Here is a 21,608-nt window from a genome sequence, read left to right as displayed (position 1 = left end):
AGCATGTTTCAACTAGTCAGATTGAGCGATGCTCCCTGCAACTAATCGCGTGTCAAATAAAAGATATTTTATGTAATAAATTACCGGGGACAAGTAATTCGCCTGTCATTTATCAATTTTATTATCAGTCTTGTTTCTCTATATTAATCAAAATCAAGGAGTCGGAGGTGGGTTTTTTTTTTTTAAGAAACAGTTTTGACACCTCTTGGCAAAAAAAAAAAAGTGTGTGCGTGGGGGGGGGGGCAGATGTGAAGAAGGAGAATTTCACTTTCACGGATTCTCTACTGAACCGGCCCCAAAGAGCGATGATGAGGTTATAGGAAGAAGCACAAGTCACACAAGTCAGATTTACACCACAAGCCAACATCTTCCTGCTTCTGCAAAGCAGGGGACACCTGAGCCTTAATAAGACTACAGGAGCGTTTTGTCAACACTGCTAACATCGGATGCTTTTGCTTTGACAACAGGTGGAGATGCAACCGTTTCCTTCTTATGTTTTACTCTTACGAGTCAGAGTTAGATGATGCTGGGGGGAGGAACGTGCAGGAGAGTTTAGCTAGACATAACAATGCTGTACCTAGCGTGAGAACCAAGGTTATTGAAATAAGAGAGAGGATAAGAATTGGCGGGCTGGAGAGCGTCGCGCGATCCCCTTTTGCGACCTTCTGACAAGCCAAGTCGGTGGGGGAAAGCAAGATTCCCTCAACAACCTGGTTACTAACTTATCAACCGCAGTGATTCACTTAACAACCATGGCAAGGAAGGTCGTAAAATGGGGCAAAACCCGCTTAACAAACCTCTCGCTTAACAACAGAAATTTAGGGCAGGTCAGTTGTGGTCGTAAGTCGAGGACTGCCTGTAATTTTAAGCCAGCCGTTTTCTCTGCCATCCTGTCTTTCTGCCTGGAGGCAGCTGGTGTATTTGTGTTTGTAAATGGTGATATCGTGACTCTACAACAACGTTGTGAGGTATACTATGCCCCCCCCCCCCCCGTTCTTTCCTCGCTTCAGGATCACCCTGCTGTAAGAAGTCTGCTCGAATTACTTTTCAGATCCAAAAGGGAGGAACTTTCACTTCACGTCTGGGTTGCTGCACACAATTAATTAATTTCCTTTCTAGCTCCCCGAGCAGGGACAACAGCCAAGCTTGCTTCAGCAAGGGGACAAAGTTAAGAGTTCATTTTACAACGCCTTTATTGGGACTAATGAGCGGTGTCTTGGAGCAGGAGGTCAGAAGGAACCCTAACTTTTGAGAAAGGGAAATGAAGAAGAAGGTTTAGACTCGTCAGAAGAACTAACAAGGCTCTACTTAGCCCTTCAGGGAAAAATAATAATAATAAAGACGGCCAAATGATACCCAGAACTAAAACAGCTTTATTGTGGTTTCCGGCAGGCTACTTACTGTATGGTGTGAGCTGTGTGGACGGACTTGGCACCAACTGTGGGGGGAGATTGTGTGGCTCGGTTTCCTCTTTCGAGGTGCCCGATTGTTGGAAGGCCAGATCTATTTCTTCGTCGGTGAGACCTGGAAAGGAAAGGACAGCTTTGCAGAAAAATTCTCGGCTTCCCGGAAGTTCTTTCCTAATACAGACAACTCACAAGGACTGAAATTAAGCTTCCTCTACAGACACTTAGCACCTCCGTCACATTCTTTTGTGGGGTGGGGTGAGGGGAGACATCCACCATCCTCATCCTTAATTCAAGAATGTCTTCTCGGGAAATTTCAAGCCACCTGGGAAGAACTCATCGCAGCCACACCACCAGAAGCAGTTAAGAGGGCTAGCTTTGTTAGATATCGAATTATAACATCTATCCCACTGCAGTTCCATGGCTCCATATCATGGTGATTTTATTCTGGTTTTATCTTAAGTTAATATTTTATCTCCTACATTGTATTGTCCACCTATCATATCATATTTCATATCATATCATCATCTCTCTCTCGTCTGTCTGTCTGTCTGTCTGTCTATCTATCTATCTATCATCTACCTACCTATCATCTCTCTCTATAATCTCTCTCTCTCATCTATCATCTCTCTCTCTCATCTATCATCTGTCTCATCTATCATCTACCTACCTACCTACCTATCATCTCTCTATCATCTCTTATCTATCTATCTATCTATCTATCTATCTATCTATCTATCTATCTATCATCTATCTCTCTATCATCTACCTACCTACCTACCTATCATCTCTCTCTATCATCTCTCTCTCTATCATCTCTCTCTCTATCATCTCTCATCTGTTCTATCTATCTATCTATCTATCTATCTATCTATCTATCTATCTATCTATCTATCTATCTATCTATCTATCTATCCTCATATATAAATAAAAATGCTCATCCTCCAATGACATCCAAAATGACCCTTCCCAAAATTTCCTCTTTTCTACTCATGCATAAAGGCGAATATATCGTATCCCAGGATAACGTTGCAGGATCCAAACTAGACTCGGTCACCGGGACCAAAGGTTCAGTTGTACAAAGCCCGGAAGACTTAAATCCCTGGTCCCGGAGACCGACTCTTAGATTGGATCAGAGGTTCCAGAAGGACAGGTGACTCCCTCCCCGTGGGATCTGGAAGAACGGTGGCCAGAGAGAAAAGGGAAATGGTGAAAAACGCCTGACTGGGAAACAGCTGTATTGAAACGCAGCTCAGTGCAAGAGACAAACGCAGCCAAACGAATTCACCTGCTCCTTTTTCAGAGGGCCGTGTAAGATCTGGTAAATCGGTGCCGAAATTTGGCCTCATTTATTTATAGCCGGACTACCTTTTGTGTGGTCTACAGTCTGACCTGTCTCCTCCGTTTTCTCTCCTCCAAGCTAAACATACCCCCCCTTTGTTTTTAAAGAATCCCTGATCACCGATCACTTCTGCTCTCTTCACCCTTTGAGTCACCTTCAGGAGGAAACTGCTCCAGTTTGCTAACTCCCGAGAAAAGATTTCTAAAAAACTATTTCAACAAACCGGAGTGCCACCCCTGAATTTTGGATTGGCGGGGACAGGGCGGGCAAACACATAATTTTTCACATGGCTTGCAATTTAACCTTAAGCCACGGGCGTATTAAGTCTTCATTGCCACATTCCAAGTGTGTCTCATTCAATTTCCTTAATTTATCTTTGCGTTTATGGCTGCTTTTGAAGTAGTTTTTCTACTGCGTTTCCCACCCCCCCCACCGCCATTCTTCCTCTTGGAAAAAAAAATTAAAATAAACAAACGGGGGGGGGCAAATAAGCACCATCAACTGCAAATGTGGCTCATTTTAATCTGTAATGGTGCGAAGAAAAAAAAACAACCAACCAACCCAACCCCAACTTTAAAAAGAGTGGGGAGAAAACTTAAGAATAATGTAAGGAAAACAGGCAGGGAATCAAAAAGCTAATTATTGGGCTAGACGACTAGTAATTAGTCTAGATTGTTTCTGGAGATGGGAATAATTTGCTTTATTTTATGACAAATGCCGAAAATAAAAAAAAGGCAAACGGGGGGGGGGGGAACGGGTCTGGCTATGATTAGACACAGAAGACTGCAGAGCGAAAATTGGAACAGATCAGGGGAAAATGGGCTCAAGAGTTTCAGAAATTAAGATGGACGTGCCAGGGTTGGGAAAGCTGTCGCTGGGGTCACAAGGATTTCGCACAGCGCCTGGCGCAGACATCTGCTACAGCCAGAACATCTGGGGAAAATTTGGCCAAGAAGGAAGAAGGGGGGGGGGGAGAGAAAGTAAAGGAAAACAGCTCCTGACCAGCACATGTAAAGGAAGTCCTGCAGCTGGGCCCGTATTTATTTATTTTTTTAGAAAAAGGAGAAGACACGCACTACAAATGAAAAGCTAAATGTGGTTTATCTGCCTTGAGCCGCAAGATCTCTTGCCGTCGGAAACGTTGCAATGAAAGGAAGACTGCCAAAATGAAGTAGAAGGAGAAGTGTGGGAACAAAAAAAGAAAGAAAGAAAGAAAATGGATCCCAGGTTAGGTTCGAGACTCCGCAATTTAAAACAAAGAGGGTGGGCCCTAAAGAGCGAGTTAACCAGGTTAGCCAAGGTGAACAGAACCGGTTCCAGCCATTCCTGGCCTTGCACGTGGAGTTGCCGTTCTTAGCTTCATGAGGTTGTGGGAGAACTTGAGAAAAGGCCCAAACGGATTCCTCGTTGAAAATTACGCATGAAGTAAACAGGATTACTGTAGGCACGCAGCCCTTAAAAACTAACCCAGATTTCCAAATGCATTCAGCCCTTTCAAGATTCAGCATCCTTCCCGCGATGCCATGCTTCAGACGCGGAGGAAGTACTTCAGGAGTTGTGGGATTACTGATCCAAACCTTCCAGTGGCTCATTAAAGCAGCCATTTTGTCTTCCAGAGACGGCTGCTTTAATGAGACATTACGGGGGGAAATACAACAGATTCTACACAGCTTCCAGCCCACAAGATCATTGTTTTCCTTGCCCTTAAAGCAACTGGGCAGACTTTGGCAACTGGAGGTAAGGGTTAAGTAGTTGAATGCAACCTTTTTCTGGAGCTGGCCGGCCAGACGCTATGGTATTTGTAGTCCCAACCTGTCTGGAGAGGAGATGCTGAGCTTGGGAAGGCTGTTTCTTAGGCTGAGGTCTTCCGCCGGTCATTAAAAGGGAAAGAATCTGCCCATTATGATTAGGAAGCCATTTCGGTTTTATTTATTTTGCAATTGCCTCCTTACAAAAGCCATCGTGAGGATGGGATAATGAAACGTTCCCAACCAAAAGCCCACTTCCCATTCGGAGAAAGCCTTTGAGATAAACATTAGCATTGAAGATTGCTCAACAAGCCGCGGACAGATCCTTTGTTCCTGAGGTTTCCCAAATTGGAAATTGGAGGAAATAACAGTCCTCGTTAGCCATTCCCCCCCCCTTCCTCCTAGGCTCAATTCACATCCTGTTCAGAGGGGATCAAGAGATAATTTTATTTCTGCGCATTAATCTGGTCGTATTAACTGGCAACAATGGGATTACTCAAAGCACTGTAGCTTTTATTAGGGATTAAAATAGAGGGGATCTTTTGGGGTTTTTTTTTGAGATAGGAAGGTGTAGATTTATGGGCAATGCACCGGTGGTGTGCACGCTGGCTGAGGAATTCTGGGAGTTGAAGTCCACAAGTCAAACAAAGGGCCAGGTTTGAAGTCATGCAATCACCTAAGCAGTGGGGAAGCCACTTATCAAGAGCCCTCGTGGCGCAAGGCTCAGAATGCAGCACTGCAGGCTAACTCTGCCCACAGCCAGGAGTTCGATCCTGACCGGCTCAAGGTCGACTCAGCCTTCCATCCTTTCCGAGGTTGGTAAAATGAGGATCCAGGTTGTTGGAAGGGGTGGAGAGATAGGCTGACTCTGTAATCCGCTTAAGAGAGGGCTGTAAAGAACGACGAAGCGGCATGTAAAATCTAAGGGTCCTTGCTCCTGCCATCAAGCGTGTTGCAACTGCAGCGGCTCGCTTTAACCAGCGCGGCGAGAAAAGCCGCTAAAGGGGACAAATGCTGTCTTGCTTAGCGGTGGAGATTTGGGGCCCCGACTGTGGCGGTAGGTAAGTCGGCCTGAAAACAAATATGCCTTTCTCTCCTGTTGACACGCCAAGCAACCCACAGCAAAAGACCTCAGTCCCCCCCACCCATCAAAGGTTAAAAAGGAACAATGCAGAAAAGCTGCCAATTTGGCCTTGAAAAAGCTCTGTTACAAGAAGGCTTTCTCTCTGCGTTGTTTACCATCACCCTTGACTAATGCAGCTTTTTTTTAAAAAAAAAAATAATCTCATGCAAATTAGACACACACTTCCTTCCAGTTGATTGCTATCTGCAAGGAATAATATAAGCACCAGGACTGAGCCGGGGAGAAAGCCGCAAAGAAAACAGGACGTGATCCTCTCCGACACCCCCACCCCATCTTCCTCAATCTCTCCATCCATCCATCTTTTCTTCTCGCAAGATGCCAGCTCTGGACGAAGATCTCCCAACACCTTAATATATATATATATTTAGGTCTTGGCGTATTTGGGTCTTTTCCTGTGTAAGATTGATAGTGTCTTGGCGACGTTTCGACGAGGTCCCACTCGTCATCTTCAGGCTGGTCATCTTCAGGCTGGTATCTTCGGCTTCGTGCGAAGCCGAAGATACCAGCCTGAAGATGACGAGTGGGACCTCGTCGAAACGTCGCCAAGACACTATCAATCTTACACAGGAAAAGACCCAAATACGCCAAGACCTACATACTTGTACCCATGAAAATCTACGAAAACTAATATATACATATACATACATACACATACATACATACATACATACATACATATATATATATGTTAAATGTTCGTTAAGTATTTAGAATACACTTGCTTAGGCCCCAAACACGGGAGAAATCTTATTTCCTGTTTCAGCCTAACCCAAGGCCATCTACAGGCAGTAGCCACAGCAGTGGCAGCTCATATTTGTATAAAAATTTTTTTGGCTTGCTATATATATATATATATAACATCGCAGAGGTGGCTGCTCACGCACGTGGCACTTGCATAAAGGAGGCAGGAGCCAAGAAGCCTTGCCATTTTTCGAGACGTTTTCTGCAGCCACCCGACTGCTTACTTTAACCATGGTCACCCCGTGTGTGTGTGTGTGTGTGTGTGTAAATGAAGGCGAGTTCACCAAAGACAAACCTTTGCTAGGAAAAGTTCCCGGAAAGCAGAAGGGGTGGGAAAAAGCTTTCGCTCTAAGATTTGCACAGAGCAAAATGGAGCCCATTTTCAGCTGCTTGATGGAGCCTGGTCCTTTTTTTTTTTTTTTTGCAAAAACCTTCTGGCTTCTGGGCCGTTCAGACCAATGATTCAATTTTCTTTTCCTGGCTTTTAATTCCTGTCTGGCTGGTGCCGCTCTGCCTCTTTGCAGATGAATCTCACTGGAGTGGGGATGGGCATGTTTGGAAAAAATAATAATAATACTATAAACGGTCTGTCACTCACCATCTTTCCCACTCAAGCTCTTTTCGAGAGCCAGCAGCAAACGACTCACCAATTCCCGTTTGGCACTGATTCGGCACCCTGGGGCCTTCCAACCTCACCTCCGGGGTTCTTAGCAAGCAACCAACTCGGGTTTGTTTTCGTAAAAGTTCCAATTCTCTGCCTTATTTTTTTTTGTTGGTTTTAAAACCATTAAAACACACACACACACACACACACACACACACACACACACACACACCGTGGGGCTTTCACTGGAACTATTTCGAGGCCAATTAATAAAGAGTGGCTCAGAGTGAAAACGGCACTTATCAGAGGACTTGATAAGCAGACCAGGATTTCCCACCCACCCCTCCCACTAGGGATGACTGTCTCTGGAAGAAGTGGGTGCATTTGCTGCCATCTTGATCTTTTTGGTCCCGTTCGCTTAAGGCTGAAGCCCTTGGTTTTTGCGTAGGTTTGTACAGATTAAAAGCAGGTAACCCTCCAGTCAAGGTCAAGTCCTGGCGGCCACATGGATGGGCCAAGGTGTGGAAATCCCTCTCCGCTCTTTTCTGTTTGATTTCCCAGTCTGGTCTACGGTTTGGGGTTTCCTGGTGGTCTCCACTCCAGGTACCAACCAGACCGGGTCTGGATGAGAAGAACAGGATCTCGGCTGGCCGCCGCCAATTTGGAGGAGAAGACCTTAAAAGGTGGATTGCAGAAGCTTCCGTGCAAACCGATAACCAACAGGGCAAGTCTACCATTCTGGATTCTGCCCAATTCTCTAGCGCATTATTAAATCGCAACGGTACCCATTTGCCCTGCATTTTTTTTTAAAAGGGGGTGGTGGGGGTGGAAAGGAAGACACTAAATCTTGTTTTGTTTGTTTTTTTAAGATCTACTGATGTAGGGCAACCGGGAACCACTCAGGTTCAAAATCTGCTCGGTTGGCAACCCACCCCATGACTAGGGGATCCAGATGGAACAATATTGCGTTCCCACCCATTTCCTGGGTTAAAAAGCAAATAAATAAGCCAGCCAGCCAGCCAACAAGAGGAACGTGCACAATCCAATTAAAAAAAAAACACGACGGGGCTAATACAGCCAAGAAGGGAAGGGGGGACAGCTAAAAAGATTTCGCCTGGCTTTGGCATCAGAAATCCTTGGCAGGGATTCGGTCTGGCTGGCCTGAGTTTTGAAAGTCTATAATCGAAGGAAGCGGAGAAGCGAATGGTGCTTGGAGGAAAATTGAGGACCTCGTGACTTTCAAAGACCCCCGGCCTTCTTCCTCTCATCCTAGAAAAGAGCTGACACCCCCCCCCCCAAAAAAAAGAGACCCAGACAAGCAGGCTAAAAGGAAAAGAAAGCATCTCGAATTTGGGGAAGGGTGGAAAGGAAGGGCCTTGACTTTGTGTGTGTGTGTGTGTGTAGCTGTTGTTATTACGAACAGGATGCTCCCGAGAAATAAAATAAAATTAGCATTTTCAAGCCGGGACAGGCACCGAAGCAACTCTTTTCTCCGCCTCCGCCCCAGCCCCGCGGCGCCCGTGGCACTTTCTTCTCCCTTGACCCCAACCTCGCAACTATTAAAAGTCGCTGGGTGACCCGGAGACCCCTATTTCCCAGAGCCTTGTATAAAATTGAATTTTTTAAACATAAATTACACGTAATGACGACACTGTAAAAACTAACAGTAATGGAAAGCTGTGCTGTATTTCATTAGCCTGTATTATTCCGTGCCACCTGATCCAGGCGGATCTTGTTTATGAGTTAGTGTGTTAGCAGGATGCCGATGGAAGCATTTGCTTCGACCTTGCGCTTCTCATTGGGGCATGAAATTACGACGCCAGCACCTTGATATTACGGCCATAAATACAGTAAACTGCAAATTTAAGCCAACGGCTCCTATTGTCTCTGAACATAAAGCTGATCGGTATTTATTTAAAAGGAGAGTGAAAAAAAATATTATATATCACCTTGTTTATGGGTTGGGTGACCCCTCCCTTCCTTGGCTTTGCTTACCCACCCCTCTCCAATCAACCTTATTTTTTTTTATTATATTTTTTTTGCTCTCCCGGGAATGTAATTGTTCGCTGCCAATGTTTAATTAAAGCTAAAAATATCATATATATTTTTAAAAAAAACAAACAAGAGTTTTTAATCCGACGAAAGGTGCCCAACTTTTAAGTAAACATATTCCTTGCGCGGGGTTGTAACTACTCTGTGGCTTAGTCGGAAATGGGTGTTTCCTCACCAATTTCTGGTAGCCGCCCAATTAATCCGGGGACTGACTTGAAATATTTTATCCCCCTTCCCCATAAAAAGGGGGATCTGCAAATCTACAAAACAAAGTCTTAATTAAGAGTTCTCCAAGAATCAGCATTTAAAACTCTGGGGATTGGGTGCTAGCAGCTCAGCCTTGGTAGCCAAGGAATTGCAGAGTCCTTTCTTTGATTTATAGCCGGAGGGGAAAACTGCGGAAGAACTTCTGAATTCTCCCCACCCAAAGGCCTGGGAACGGCACGGGTCTTCTGAATCGTTCCCCTAAATGAAGATGCCTTGTGCCACGTTTTGGGGCACAGTTTGGCTAAAAACCAATAGAGTGGCTACGTTGGTTCCTGAATTTTTATTTATTTTATTTTATTTTAATTCCATTTATATCCCGCCCTTCTCCGAAGACTCAGGGCGGCTTACAAGCTTAGCAGTAGCCTTCATTCTATGTATATGCCTGCTTATTAATCAAGGTCACGGGTTTGGCAGAACCACACCTGACCTGAAGGCACAGAAACACAGGGACTCTTACTAACCCGGTCTGGATGTAAGCCCCCACCCCAAAATAATTTAATAATTTAATTTAAAATAATTTAATAAGCCGCTTCCCCCCCCCCCAAATAATCCCACAGCTGCCAAGCCTTCTGGGTGAAGGCAGCCAATGAGAGAGCGCCTGGCACGATTAAGCAGAGTTGCACCAAGCAATTAATCCAGGGGCAGAAACGAAACCTCGCATTTTGGGAAGGAAGGCAGGGTGTGTGTGTGCGCGTGTGTGCGTGCGTGTGTAACACAAACCGTGATTTTCATTTTCCAGATACAGAGCCGTTTTGAGCAAAGCGGAGCCACCGTAATAAAAAAGAACGAAAGAAAGAAAAAGAAGAGGGTAATTTATTTATTTTTTTTAAAGAAAAACAAAACACGAAATGAGGCGGGGGGGTGGGTGGGTTGTCGTCCCTGGTGCTTTGTGTGAGGCTGGCTGCTTTCCTGCGGGCGTTTCATGACCCAAACTAGGCAAGGCTACTAGCCCTGATGAGGTTACCTACTCTGGCTCACGAAACGTCCGCAAGGAAACGAGACGAGACGTTTCACGAAAGTCAAGACCGGTGCAAGGACCCCTCCCCCCCCCAAAAAAAAGGCATTTTCAGAGCAGGCTGTTGGGTAAACAGAAGTGCAGACGGCACTTCTTGTATAATGTCCATCTCTAGACTGTGCCCTAAGAGCTCACTCACCTCTATTACATTAAATGTAGCGGGGGGGGGGGAGGAGAGAAAGAGAAAGAGAGAGAGAGAGAGAGAGAGAGAGAGAGAGAGAGAGAGAGAAAGAGAAAGAGAGGGAGGGAGGGACAAGAAGGAGGAGGGAAAAAAAAACCTCAACGCAAAGGCAAAAAGGACATTGGGATATCACAAACCGTAACACGGCATAAATCACCACATTACAAGCCGGCCCGCAAAATATATTTCATTGCCGCTTTTAAAAGACAAAAGGAGTTGCGCTTGGGCATGTCGGAGAGGTCAGATTTGGACAAAAAAAAAACAACACAAAAGCAAAACTCCCATCAGCTGGAGGTAAAGAAGAGAGTCTCCCCCCCCCGCCCCACCCCGGGGGTGTCGGAAGTGTGCTTGACCCATCTGGAGGAGGGCGAAAGAAATGAGCCCCCCCCCACCGGTCAGATCCGGGGTGTCTCGGGAAGAGCCGAAGGATGCAAAGATTATGGTCTAGGAAACCCCCCCTTCCCCCCCCCAAGAGATCAGGGTGAAAATATTAGGGTCCAGGAAGGAGAAGGGGAAAAAATGCCCTTGGCAACTGGATGGTGAAAGGCTAGCCTGTTCAGTGGCAAACGTAACTGTCACGAGAAGATCTGTTGTGATTCAGGGTCAGCCTGTGGGTTCGGCAGTTGGGTCGGATGACTCAGATGAGGGGGAGGAGGGGGGTGTTGAAGAAGAACTTGCTGATGATGGCTTGGAGGCTCCGCAGAGCCCCCAGCCAGGCCCCTCTTACTTGGTGGAGACCCAGCTGTGTGAGCCCGACAGTGTGGATGAAGATGACCCACAGCTGGCCCTGTTCAAGGACGCCCGACGCAGGAGGCAGTCAAGTAGGAGCAAGCAGAGAAAGGCTGTGGGACTTCTCGGAAGGAGGCAAAGAGAGGCCACGCCCTGAACTCTTATAAAGGGAGTGTTTGGGGGAGGGCTGGTTTGCTGAAAGCAACCGCTCCGATAGAGGATCAAAGCTCCGGTATCTTGTTTCATGTTTTGTTTGTTTGTGTAATAAATTTGGCAGACGTATTCCAGCCTCTGCCGTTTGTACAGGGGTTGCCTTTCTGCAAGGCCGGTAGCAGGCTGGTACAGAACAAGATCGGTGTATTATTTATTCTTCTTCTCACTAAACAATCCTCTCCTGTGTGTTTGGTTGGGAGCGTAAAAGGCTGTCTGAGCAGAGAGAGGATACAGACTGATCCTACACGGCAGGTGCACGGAGAGCAGAATCCGAACTCGCCTCCCCGGCCCCCCATCGCCGTCCTTCCTCTTGAGCCACCAACGGGGGTGGGGGGTGGGGCAGGAAGCTAAAAAGAGAAGAACAACGCCACGTGTTCGAGAGGAGAAGTCTGAGCAAAAAGTTTCATCATGAGCCCCGCAGGAGCGGCGCCGAGCGCGGGCGCTGCCAGCCTAATTCTCCAGGGCTGAGCACTGGCGCAACAGCTGCCGCTCTTTGGAGGGGGGGGGGTGTTTGTCAGTATTATTCTCTCCCTTCCCGACCCCAAAGAGCAAAAAAAAAGGGGGGGGAGAGGCCTTGGCAAGGGGCTTTCTTGAACCGTTACTGGCTGGAAAGGTGATCGACGGGTCTTTTAGCAGCCCAGATGCTGGGCCCACTTCTGCCGAAAGGAGTTGGGGCCAACTCAATGCCTTGATGAAAGGAGTTGGGGCCAACTCAATGCCTTGATGAAAGGAGTTGGGGCCAACTCAATGCCTTGATGAAAGGAGTTGAGGCCAACTCAATGCCTTGATGAAAGGAGTTGAGGCCAACTCAATGCCTTGATGAAAGGAGTTGAGGCCAACTCAATGCCTTGATGATTGACAGGGTGGAGTTTGTCCACTCTTGGAAAAGACGATTGGGCAGCCTGGACAACTGGGTGGGAAAGGGCAAGGAGTGAGAAGATTTAGGCTCCATTTCAGGAAAGTGGTGGTGGGGGGGAAGCTAAATATTAAGATCCCTTCGGGGTGGGTGGGGATCACCTTGGAAATTTGGTGTCTTCTCCCCCTACTCCAAGGTCAGGCTTGATGGCTATCCGAGGCAGCATAATTCCAATTTCCAAGACTTTTCCTTGTAGTGGGTGGAAACTGACTCTCAATCTCTCTCTGTGTGTCTCTTTCTTTCTTTCTTTCTCTCTCTCTTTCTTTCTCTGTCTGTCTCTCTCTCACTCTCTCTTTCTCTGTCTCTCTCACTCTCTCTTCCCCGTCTCTTTCTCTTTCTCTCTCTCTCACACACACACTCTCTCTCTCTGTGTCTCTTTCTCTTTCTTTCTCTCTGTCTCTCTCTCTTTCTATCTCTTTCTATCACTCTTTCTCTCTCTCTCTCTTTCTCTCACTCTCTCTCTCCTTCTCTGTCTTTCTTTCTTTCTCTGTCTCTGTGTCTCTCTCTCTCTCTTTCTATCCCTTTCTCTCTGTTTCTCTCTCTCTCTCTGTGTTTGCCTTAAAAATCCTCTGTAAGTAGACATCTACTGCTTTTTCATATAGCAATATTCTACAGGTAGTCCTCAACTTCCGACCACAATTGAGCCCAAACCTTCTGGCACTGGTTCAGTGAGTTTTGCCCCATTAAGTGAATCTGGCCTCCCCATTGATTTTGCCGGTCAGAAGGCTGCAAAAGGGGGAAATCACGTGACCCCCGGGACACGGCAACGGTCATAAATATGAGTCAGCTGCCGAGGATCTGTGTTTTGATCCCGTGGCCGTGGGGGGAATGCTGCACAAAGGCGGCGAGTGTGAAAAACGGGATGCTGCAACTTATTTCCAATGCCGTTGTAACTTTGGATGGTCGCTCAATGAACTGTTGTAACTCGAGGACTACCTGCGCCAACGGGTCTCTGCGATCCGAAGAGCCCCGAGCTTTAAAAATATAGTGGGTGGAAACGGTCATCTACCCTTTTCAATCAGTCACAGAATAGAGCGAGAAAGGGACCTTGGAGGTCTTCTAGTCCACCCCCCCGGTGGAAGCGGAAGACCCTGTCCCGTTTTGGACAAATGTCCGTCCCGTCTCTTCTTCAAAGCCTTTGGGTGGTTTGTTTTACTCGTTTCTTGAGAGGCGTTTCCAGAAACGTCCCGCTTTTCTGACGCAAGAAGCATCAGGTGAGTTCTTGACTCGCCCTGGGAATCCACGGACCGTGGCTTTATTGACGGCGGAGCGCCGAGGCTGGCAAAAAAAGGGCTAAACTCCAGGGTATTCTAAATAAACAGGTTCTCGCTGCCCCCTCCCAACCCCGAGCCCCCCCCCCCCGGCGCTTCAAACCCAGGCGCTCGTTTTAGCCGACACACAGAATTCGCACCTCGCAAACAAATTATTTAACTGCTCTTATTCCCCCCACCCCCAGGGGGATTGCAGCGATCATCTGAAAATGCAGCTCGTCTCTCTCGCCTCCGTGCAACCGCGTTGATAGGTTAAATGCCGCCGTTTAATTACAGTAATGGAAGCTGCTATTTTTTGGTTCTTTATAAACACTAGCTTCTCTCTTCTTTCTTTTTTTTTGAAGTCGAAACCGCAAACTCGGATTAGCCTGTTAGTTTGGTGTTTTCTTTTCTTTCTTTCTTTCTTTCTTTCTTTCTTTCTTTCTTTCTTTCTTTTTCTTTCTTTCTTTTCTTTCCTTTTTTTTTTAAAAAAAAACAACCCTCATTTTTGTATTACAAAGTTTTAGTGGCGTAAAGCGAGGAATCACAAACGAGAAGAGGAGGAAGTGAGGCGGGGGGGGGGGGAAAGGAGGACTTTTCAAATGCCAAATGGATGAGACAGGATAAAAGTTGTGGGGAAAGGAGAGCGAAATGCCGAAATAGCTTGTTGAGTCCTCTGCCCTTTTTTTAATCCAGGGAGATCAAACCCACTTCGCAAATGCAGAGAGCAAAGGCTTCACACCTGTAGAAAAGGCATGAAGTTCACTCTTTGCACCGGGCAACAAGGCTGTATTTAAAGACACCCCCAAACTCCATTTCTTTTTATGTCTGTCTCTCTGCCTGTGGCAGTCTGTCTGTCTCTCTCTCTCTCTCTCACACACACACACAAACACACACCGACAACTTAAGAGTAGCTCCCTCACACAGGTGGATCAGTGCAAAGGGTTTTGAAAGCGCATCTCCATACGTAGAAGCCGTGTGCCTTTTTAAAAATGAGATACAGGTAGCTCATTTAGTGACCATTCAAATTTACAACGGCGCTTATGACCGTTTTTCAGACTTACTACCAGGACCCAAAATTCGATGCTTGGCACCCAGCTCATACTTATGACGGTCGCGGTGCCCCCTTTGGCGACCTTCTGACAAGCAAAGGCAAAGATTCACCGAACAACCGGGTTCCTGACATAACGACTGGGGCAAGGGAGGTCGTAAAACGGGGCCACACTCGCTTCGCCCACGTTTCACTGAGCCAGCGTAAATTTCTGGCCAATCAGTGGGTCCTAAGTGAAGGGTTAACTGCGCTGGATCACTTCTCGTGACCGCCCAGAACAACTGGCTGGCCCGTATGAGGAACAAGAGCCCCAGATGAAACATCTGTCCATTTTCACCTTCTGTGTCTCGTCCCATTTTAAGGCCCCCGATGCTCAGAACTTCCCTTGAATAGCAGTTATTCACCACGGTGGTAGGGAAAGGCAGGCTTGGTAGGAAAAGGTGGGTCTCACCCTCATCAGTTCAGCACCAGCGCGGCGTCTCAGCCATAGGATTTGCAGAAAGTCAAGGATTTAAAGGTGGGGTTTTTTGAAAGCGCTCAAAACGTTGTCCTCTCAACGATCCCGTCCTCGGCTGGGCTGGAAAGGAGCTAAGGTCCAGAATATAGATAGTCCTCAAAACTTAACAATTTTCAATGCTGACTTTCAGAAGGTCGCAAAAAGGGGGAATCAGGTGACCTTGGGACACCGCGACCGTCATAAATAGGAGGCGGTTGCCGAGCAGTCAAATTTGGAGGGATGCCGCAACGGTCACAACAAATAGGGGGGGGGGGAAACGGTCGTAAAAGTCGCTATTTCAAGGCCGTTGTTCACTTTTAACGGTCGCTAAACGATTAGGGTGTGAGGACGACTGGTATCCGGAAGAGCACCTTTTCAAGAATATCCCTCCGTTCTTGACCCCTGGCGGCAAAATCCCCAGGTTTGTGCTGGCTACGAATTCTCAACATTTTGGGAATGGTGGTGGCCAGGTGGATGGAGGACGCGAGAGAGGGAACGTAAAGAATTTAAGCAGCGTTGCTAACACCTTCGTGGCCTCTTCCTTGCTCCATTCCTGTTTAGCAAGAGAGGAATCGCTCATTACAGACTTGACATGACTGGGAACTGGGGGGGGGGGGGAGAAAAGAGATTTTAAGTTTGTTTTATTTGCTCAGCGGTCCTCGCACACTTGAAGTCCCTTGGTAGCAAACACGATCCACAACTGGCGCCTTTCGTCTTCCCTTGCAAAAAAACCCCCGCGACCTTTAAGGTGAGAGAGGTCAGCCCATCGAGAGGAGACAAATTTAATTTTGTTTATCACCATAAAAAAGGGAGCATTTCCAGCCAGACGCCGCGAAGGGGGGGGACATGAATATTGCCAGTCAGGTGGGAATGCAGCAGCCCGGGCCAGGCGCGAGAAAGTCGCGCACGTATACTTAAAAAAAAGAAATTCAATCAGCCAGTGCTAATGCATAAGGTCAGCCCCACACATCAGGAAAAAAAGAATCTGATAGGAGAGCAGTTTTTTTTAATATAACCCATGTATTTGCAGCAAAAAAGAAAGAAAGAAAGTTCTAGAAAACTGTAATGCAATCGCCCCAGCGGCCCTGGGAGGGGAGAGCAGAGCGCAAGCCCCTTACTCTTTTTTTTTTAGATGATTTGCACAAGGTGTATTTTACACACTTGCAACGAAGTCAAGACTTTTGAGGCAGAAACCTCTTACAAATTGTGTGTGTGTGTGTGTGTGTAAACAGAGATACGTGTTATCTCTGTTCCCCCCCCCTTTGTAAGAGGTTTCTTGCTCCCTAACACCTTGTGAAAGCCTTGACTTTGTGGCGCCCTCTTTTTCTCCATCTCCACTGAAGTTGTTCAAAGGACACCCGTCACCTTTTATGTTAGTCGGTGAAAGTTAGACCCGCAGCCAAACTTTCCCCGAAATACAGAATTGGGGGTGTCAGGGATGGCTGCACCCAGCCCTACCACAGCATCTCTCTTTTCCTGGCTTCAAAAAACAGGAAGGGGAGAAAGAAAAAAAAAACTGCTAAGGGTCTTTTAAGAGCCAGACAGCTAAATCTGGGGAGGGGAAGGGAGGGGGGGGTCCGTCAGCCCGTTCACAGCAAACGAGGCTTCTGCCAAATAAGGATTGAAATGAAAGAAAAGAGCAGGTCTCAGCCGTGTTTGATCAATTTTTTTTTTAAAAAAACAAGAAACAAACCCCAACTCTTCCTGTTTTAATTCCTTATACCCTACCACCCGCGTTTGCAAAAAGGCAGAGGGAAAGAAATGGTTTAAAAGATCCTGGGAAACCACATGTTATTTTTTTTTCTCACCCATCCCCGAAAGGCCGTGATAGTAATAATGACATCTGGAGGAGGGAGGGATCCCTTCTAATAAGGACCCCAAATTTTCGCTCAAATAAGGCAGCGCTTAGCTACGAACCGAGCTTTCTCGGCAGTCGAAACTTGGGAGACCAAACTCCTTTTGCCTCCTTTCTCCTGTCAATGACAGTACAATTTTGCCTCTTGACACACAGCCACGGAAACCACAAAACAGCGAGAAAAGAGAGAGAGAGAGAGAGAGAGAGAGAGAGAAAGCCAGCCAAGGCGAGGGTGGTTAATGACGCCGAGCCAGCCCTTTTAGCTTCCCAACGCCGCAGCGGAGGAGATGCTTTCACGGATGCGAGAGAGAATAAATTGATCCTCTGAATCAAGAGTGGTGTCGTGTTAAGCTTCGAGGTGGGGAAGCAACTCGTGTCTGTGGCGAGGATGTGTCGGCGCTGGGGGAAAAGGTGCCGAGGGTAGGAGAAAGAGAACCGGGGGTAGGGGAGAGCTATGGCGTCCCTCGTGGTGGTTGTCGAAGGATGCTTAAGAGTTCCAGCGATGGCTTGTGGGGCTTGGCAATTAAGGAGGGCTCCAAGGGGACAGAAGAGCTTCACCGAAGGAGCGAGGACTCCTAACTCTCCTGTCTTCATAAAACTGTTAGCAGAGCAGGGGGGCTGTTCCTTAGAACAGGGGTCCCCCAACCCCAGGTCGGTGGACCGGTACCAGCCCACCGCACGCCAGCAACCGGTCCGCACCCACAAGCAAAGCCCCCCATCCGCGGGACGCAGGCACCACGGAAAACCAGGCACCCTCCGGTTCGCGGGGAAAAAAAAGCCCTCTCCTCACGGAACCGGTCCCTGGTACCCGAAAGGTTGGGGACCTCTGGCTTAGAATGTCCTTTCTTTGGGGACCCCCACCCCACCCCACTCAAGACAGAAATTAATGCAGCACTCTTAAAAGAGGACTGGAGGTTAGCAGAGAGCCCCTCGCTTCGGAAAAAGGTGGCTTTAAAAGAAGATGCGCTGGTTTTTCATTCGTATTTTTTTTGCAAAAAAAAAAAAAAAAAAAAAGACTTCCGCTAGAGTTTCTAAAGTGAGCAGGGTAGCGCTCACAAACGCCTCCTTGTTCCCCGTTTTCCTCTCTGCCCATATTTAAACTGGACTCACACGACGAGCCGAGCCATCGTGTGTGTGTGTGTGTAAGTGCGTGTGTGGTTTAGAGGTTTGGCTTAGCACGTTCCACGACCCCAAAGCCGGCCGTCTGCAAAACATGCTTTACGGTTTAAGCATCTGAGGCGAGCCCAGCCAACTGTGCGGCTTAGCCAACATACCGTGGTTAATCAAATCCTTCCTTAAATGGGAGCCACATGTTTCCCCCCCCACCCCCGGCTTTCCTTGGCTGAGCTACTGAAATCCTCGCTGTGGCGCGCCCGAAGCTGACTTTCCTGCCTTCCCAAGGCCTGTTTGCCTTCATCCCTGTTTTGCTCCCATCCCATTGGAGCTTGCTTTCTGCCGGACCTGGCTATGAATATTTTTTTGCCCCCTTTGAAAGACAAGACAGCATTTGCACTCAAAGGGGGGGGGTTCATTTAGGAAAGGGAATGTTGGTTAGTTAACGATGAATGCTCCCTGTGTAACGGCAACTTGGGCAAAACCCCTTGCCGCTGGAGCGGCGATTCTGGTTTTTGCGACCAAGTCACCGCCGCGCGCAGAAATCCAGCACACGGAGGAGTCTTTGATTTCCACGTTCAGAAGCTTCTGAATGGCCCCTGGCCGGGAGCCAGCTTGGAAGGAGTCGTCTTCCTTCCAATTCTGGGCTGCTGCAAAAAACAGAAGATGCTCCAGAGCCTTTGATCTCATCCGGCAGGGCTCTGCGCCCATTTCCCAGAAGAAGAACGGGCTGGAAAAAGGGAGCTTTAACAAGCCTCAAGAAGCTGGCGGGGATTCGCCTCGGGGTTTTTTTTGGCCACACGCAGGAGGGCCTTCCTTGCAGAGAGTGCAAACAGCTGGCTTTTCCTTTGCACGGGGGGGGGGGAGGAGGGGGGAATGAAAGAAAGAAAAAAAAAAGCTCTCTGTGACGCTCCCGAAAAATTAATTACAAAGCTGAAGGTGTGGAAATTAATTTTAGAAATGCAAGAGGCCAACTTTCCCTCCGGGCCCTCGCTTCTCCTTCCTCCTCCTCGTCCTTCACCCTCACCAACGGCAGGACCGCCAGGCAGGAGAACCTCGTTCCCATTTCCAGCCGAAGGGGTGCAAACGCGAAGCTGTCCAGTCGATAACCTGGCCATCGGAACAAGCTCTGTAATTAAAAGGTCGGTGACCTGGAAAGCAGGAAGTCCTTACTTGCCGGGCGACTCACTAGTGATGGAGCTATTAAATTAAGCCGGTTATGAAATCAATGCTAAGAAAGCTTTCACGGTAACAAGCTTCCCATTCAAGGACACATCAACCGGCCCGGTGGAATGGAGTTAAGTTATGAAAAAAAAAAGAAAAAAAAAGATGGAGCTTAAATTGGAATCCTGCTTTTCCTAGCAGAAGCCTCTAAGCCCAGGTTAGCCTGCCTCCCACTCCGGAAATCGATTATCGGGGCGAAGGGTCTTGAGGACACCCCCCCCCCCCCGTGCGAGACGGAACGCCAGAGGAAGCGGCCCACAAGCCACAGCTACAGGACGGCTCCGGCGATATTCCGAGACGCGAGCCGGGTGCTGGGTTTTTGTAATTATTGCCCCAGCCGTCAGCCAGACCCCACGGATTTAAAAAATGCACAGGGTCTGCAGAAATAATAACAATTATTATTATTATTATTATTATTATTATTATTATTATTATTATTATTATTATTATTTGCAGACAGGTATTTCTTCGCTCCCGGCTCGGGTCCGAGACGATTCTCCCTTCCAATGACGAATCGAGAATCCAAAGGGGGATTATAATCTGCTCTCCTTGGTGCGCGCAATTGAGCAATGGTCCCGGGGACAAGAGAATCGTGCCCCTTGGCCATAAAAAAAAGAGGGTTTTAACGACGTCACAGCCCCGAAGAGTCTGGCCAAACGTTTCTTGCCCACAAAATGCCCTGTTTATTTATTTATTTTTTTTAAAAAAAACCACGCTGCAGCCTTGCAGAGCCTCAAAGAGGTTTCCATATTTTTTTGGGGGGGGGGCTTCGAACCGGTGGCACCTCTTAAAAAAGAAAGAAAGAAAGAAAGAAAGAAAGAAAGAAAGAAAGAAAGAAAGAAAGAAAGAAAGAAAGAAAGAAAGAAAGAAAGAAAGAAGGCTTTTTAAGAATACTTCAGATTCGACGGAGCCAAGGGCAGCTTGATTGGAAGACCTGAATTTTAACACAATGCGGCACGGTGCCAAGCATGGCTTCCTTCCAAGCCCGCGTCCTCAGGACATCTCCGCCCCATCTTCCCGCTGCTCGCCACCACGAGAGGGAAATACTAAACAGGGCAAACTTTTTTCTTTAGCCGATTTTTTTTCTTCCCCTGAGCAAATTGGCGTGGGGAGGGGGCGGCGGTATTTTTGAGGGGGTGCTTCATGGGGTGACGGCGGGTGGAGCAGGTGGGGGCGAAAGAGGAGACCCTCACCCCGAAGGCGAACAGCTCCAAATAATCCAAAAGGAGGGTGAAATGTTATTAGATTCCAGGGGATGCCAGGGGAAAAGTCATTCCCGAATCTGCAGCTGGTGCCAACTGCCTGCTCTCCTTCGGGCCTACCGGGATGCCAAGGGCTGGGGCTGTCATCGCTTTCAATGACTTAATGGCCTGACAAAAGTCCCCAAGGCCCGGGGGGGGGGGGGGGAAGGAGGCACAACAGGACCACGGGGAGCGCTTCCGCCCGCCTCCTCTGTCTCTTTCAGCGAATTAGGTAATGAACCAGATTAATGAAGCCTTTCCCCAAATAAGAGCTGGCTGATCCATCGGGAGCCGTTTGCTCCGGCTATTACCAGCCTGATGCTTAGGTCTTCCCGGCCTCTTGAGGATCCGCATCGTCGGATTTCCTTTCCATTTGGGCTTTTAAATCCTAGATGGAGGAGAGAAACCTACCCACCCCGGTGTGTGTTTGTGTGTGTGTGTGTGTGTGTGTGCGTGTGTGTGTGTGTGTCTGGGGAGGGAGGAGCCGAGAAAAGGCACAAAATGGGGGGGAAGGGAGGGGGGGTAGAGCCACCAAGGGTGTCCTTGCTGGTGATTTATTCCCCACCTGGAGAAATGCCAAGTGGGCAGATGTGGTCAGCGGGCAAATTGATATCCTGGCTCACTCAGCAGCCCAGATTCTGGGCAACAGCTCTTGGGACCGGGCGGAGCTCTTGGCCCCCTTTGCAACTTGTGGATTTCGACTCCCAGAATTCCTGAGTCTCGCTGGCTCAGGAATCCTGGGAGTTGAGGCCCAACCTTGCCTCTTTTGTGACTCGTGGACTTCAGCTTCCAGAATTCTTCAGCCAACCAGGCAGAGGGATCCGAGGCGAGCCCTGCCGGCTCGGGAATTCTGGGAGTTGAGTCATGAAAGAGCCCAGGTCCCCCCCGCCCCTGTTCTAGAGAGGGACCACGGGTCACCCCCCCCCTCCAAAGTGTTTGGACCAAGCTACCAACCTTCTAGGGTCAAGCAACCCTTTCTGGTCCGGAAAGCGAGCTGGCGCCACAGAGAGCGGCCAACTG

General features: G+C 48.0%; 1 protein-coding gene across 4 annotated transcripts in view; it reads right to left on the bottom strand.

Moving 5' to 3' along the window:
• Nucleotides 1-21,608, bottom strand: part of PEX14 (peroxisomal biogenesis factor 14) — a 75,955-nt gene that overhangs the window by 12,609 nt on the left and 41,738 nt on the right. For 2 of the 4 annotated variants that reach the window (XM_081341604.1, XM_081341601.1), the window contains one exon: nt 1,402-1,524. The exons of 1 other annotated variant lie outside the window; for it this stretch is intronic. In XM_081341604.1, the coding sequence (XP_081197730.1) occupies nt 1,402-1,524 (123 nt within the window). Of the gene's footprint in view, nt 1-1,401; nt 1,525-6,676; nt 7,204-21,608 lie in introns of those variants that run through there. One more of the 4 variants, XM_081341602.1, reaches the window with a different exon arrangement.

The sequence above is a fragment of the Vipera berus genome (assembly GCF_964194415.1).
Source record: "Vipera berus genome assembly, chromosome: 17".
NCBI classification, from domain to species: Eukaryota; Metazoa; Chordata; class Lepidosauria; order Squamata; family Viperidae; genus Vipera; species Vipera berus.
The sequence above is the reverse complement of the archived record's forward strand: the minus strand, read 5'-3'. Positions and strand labels throughout refer to the sequence as shown.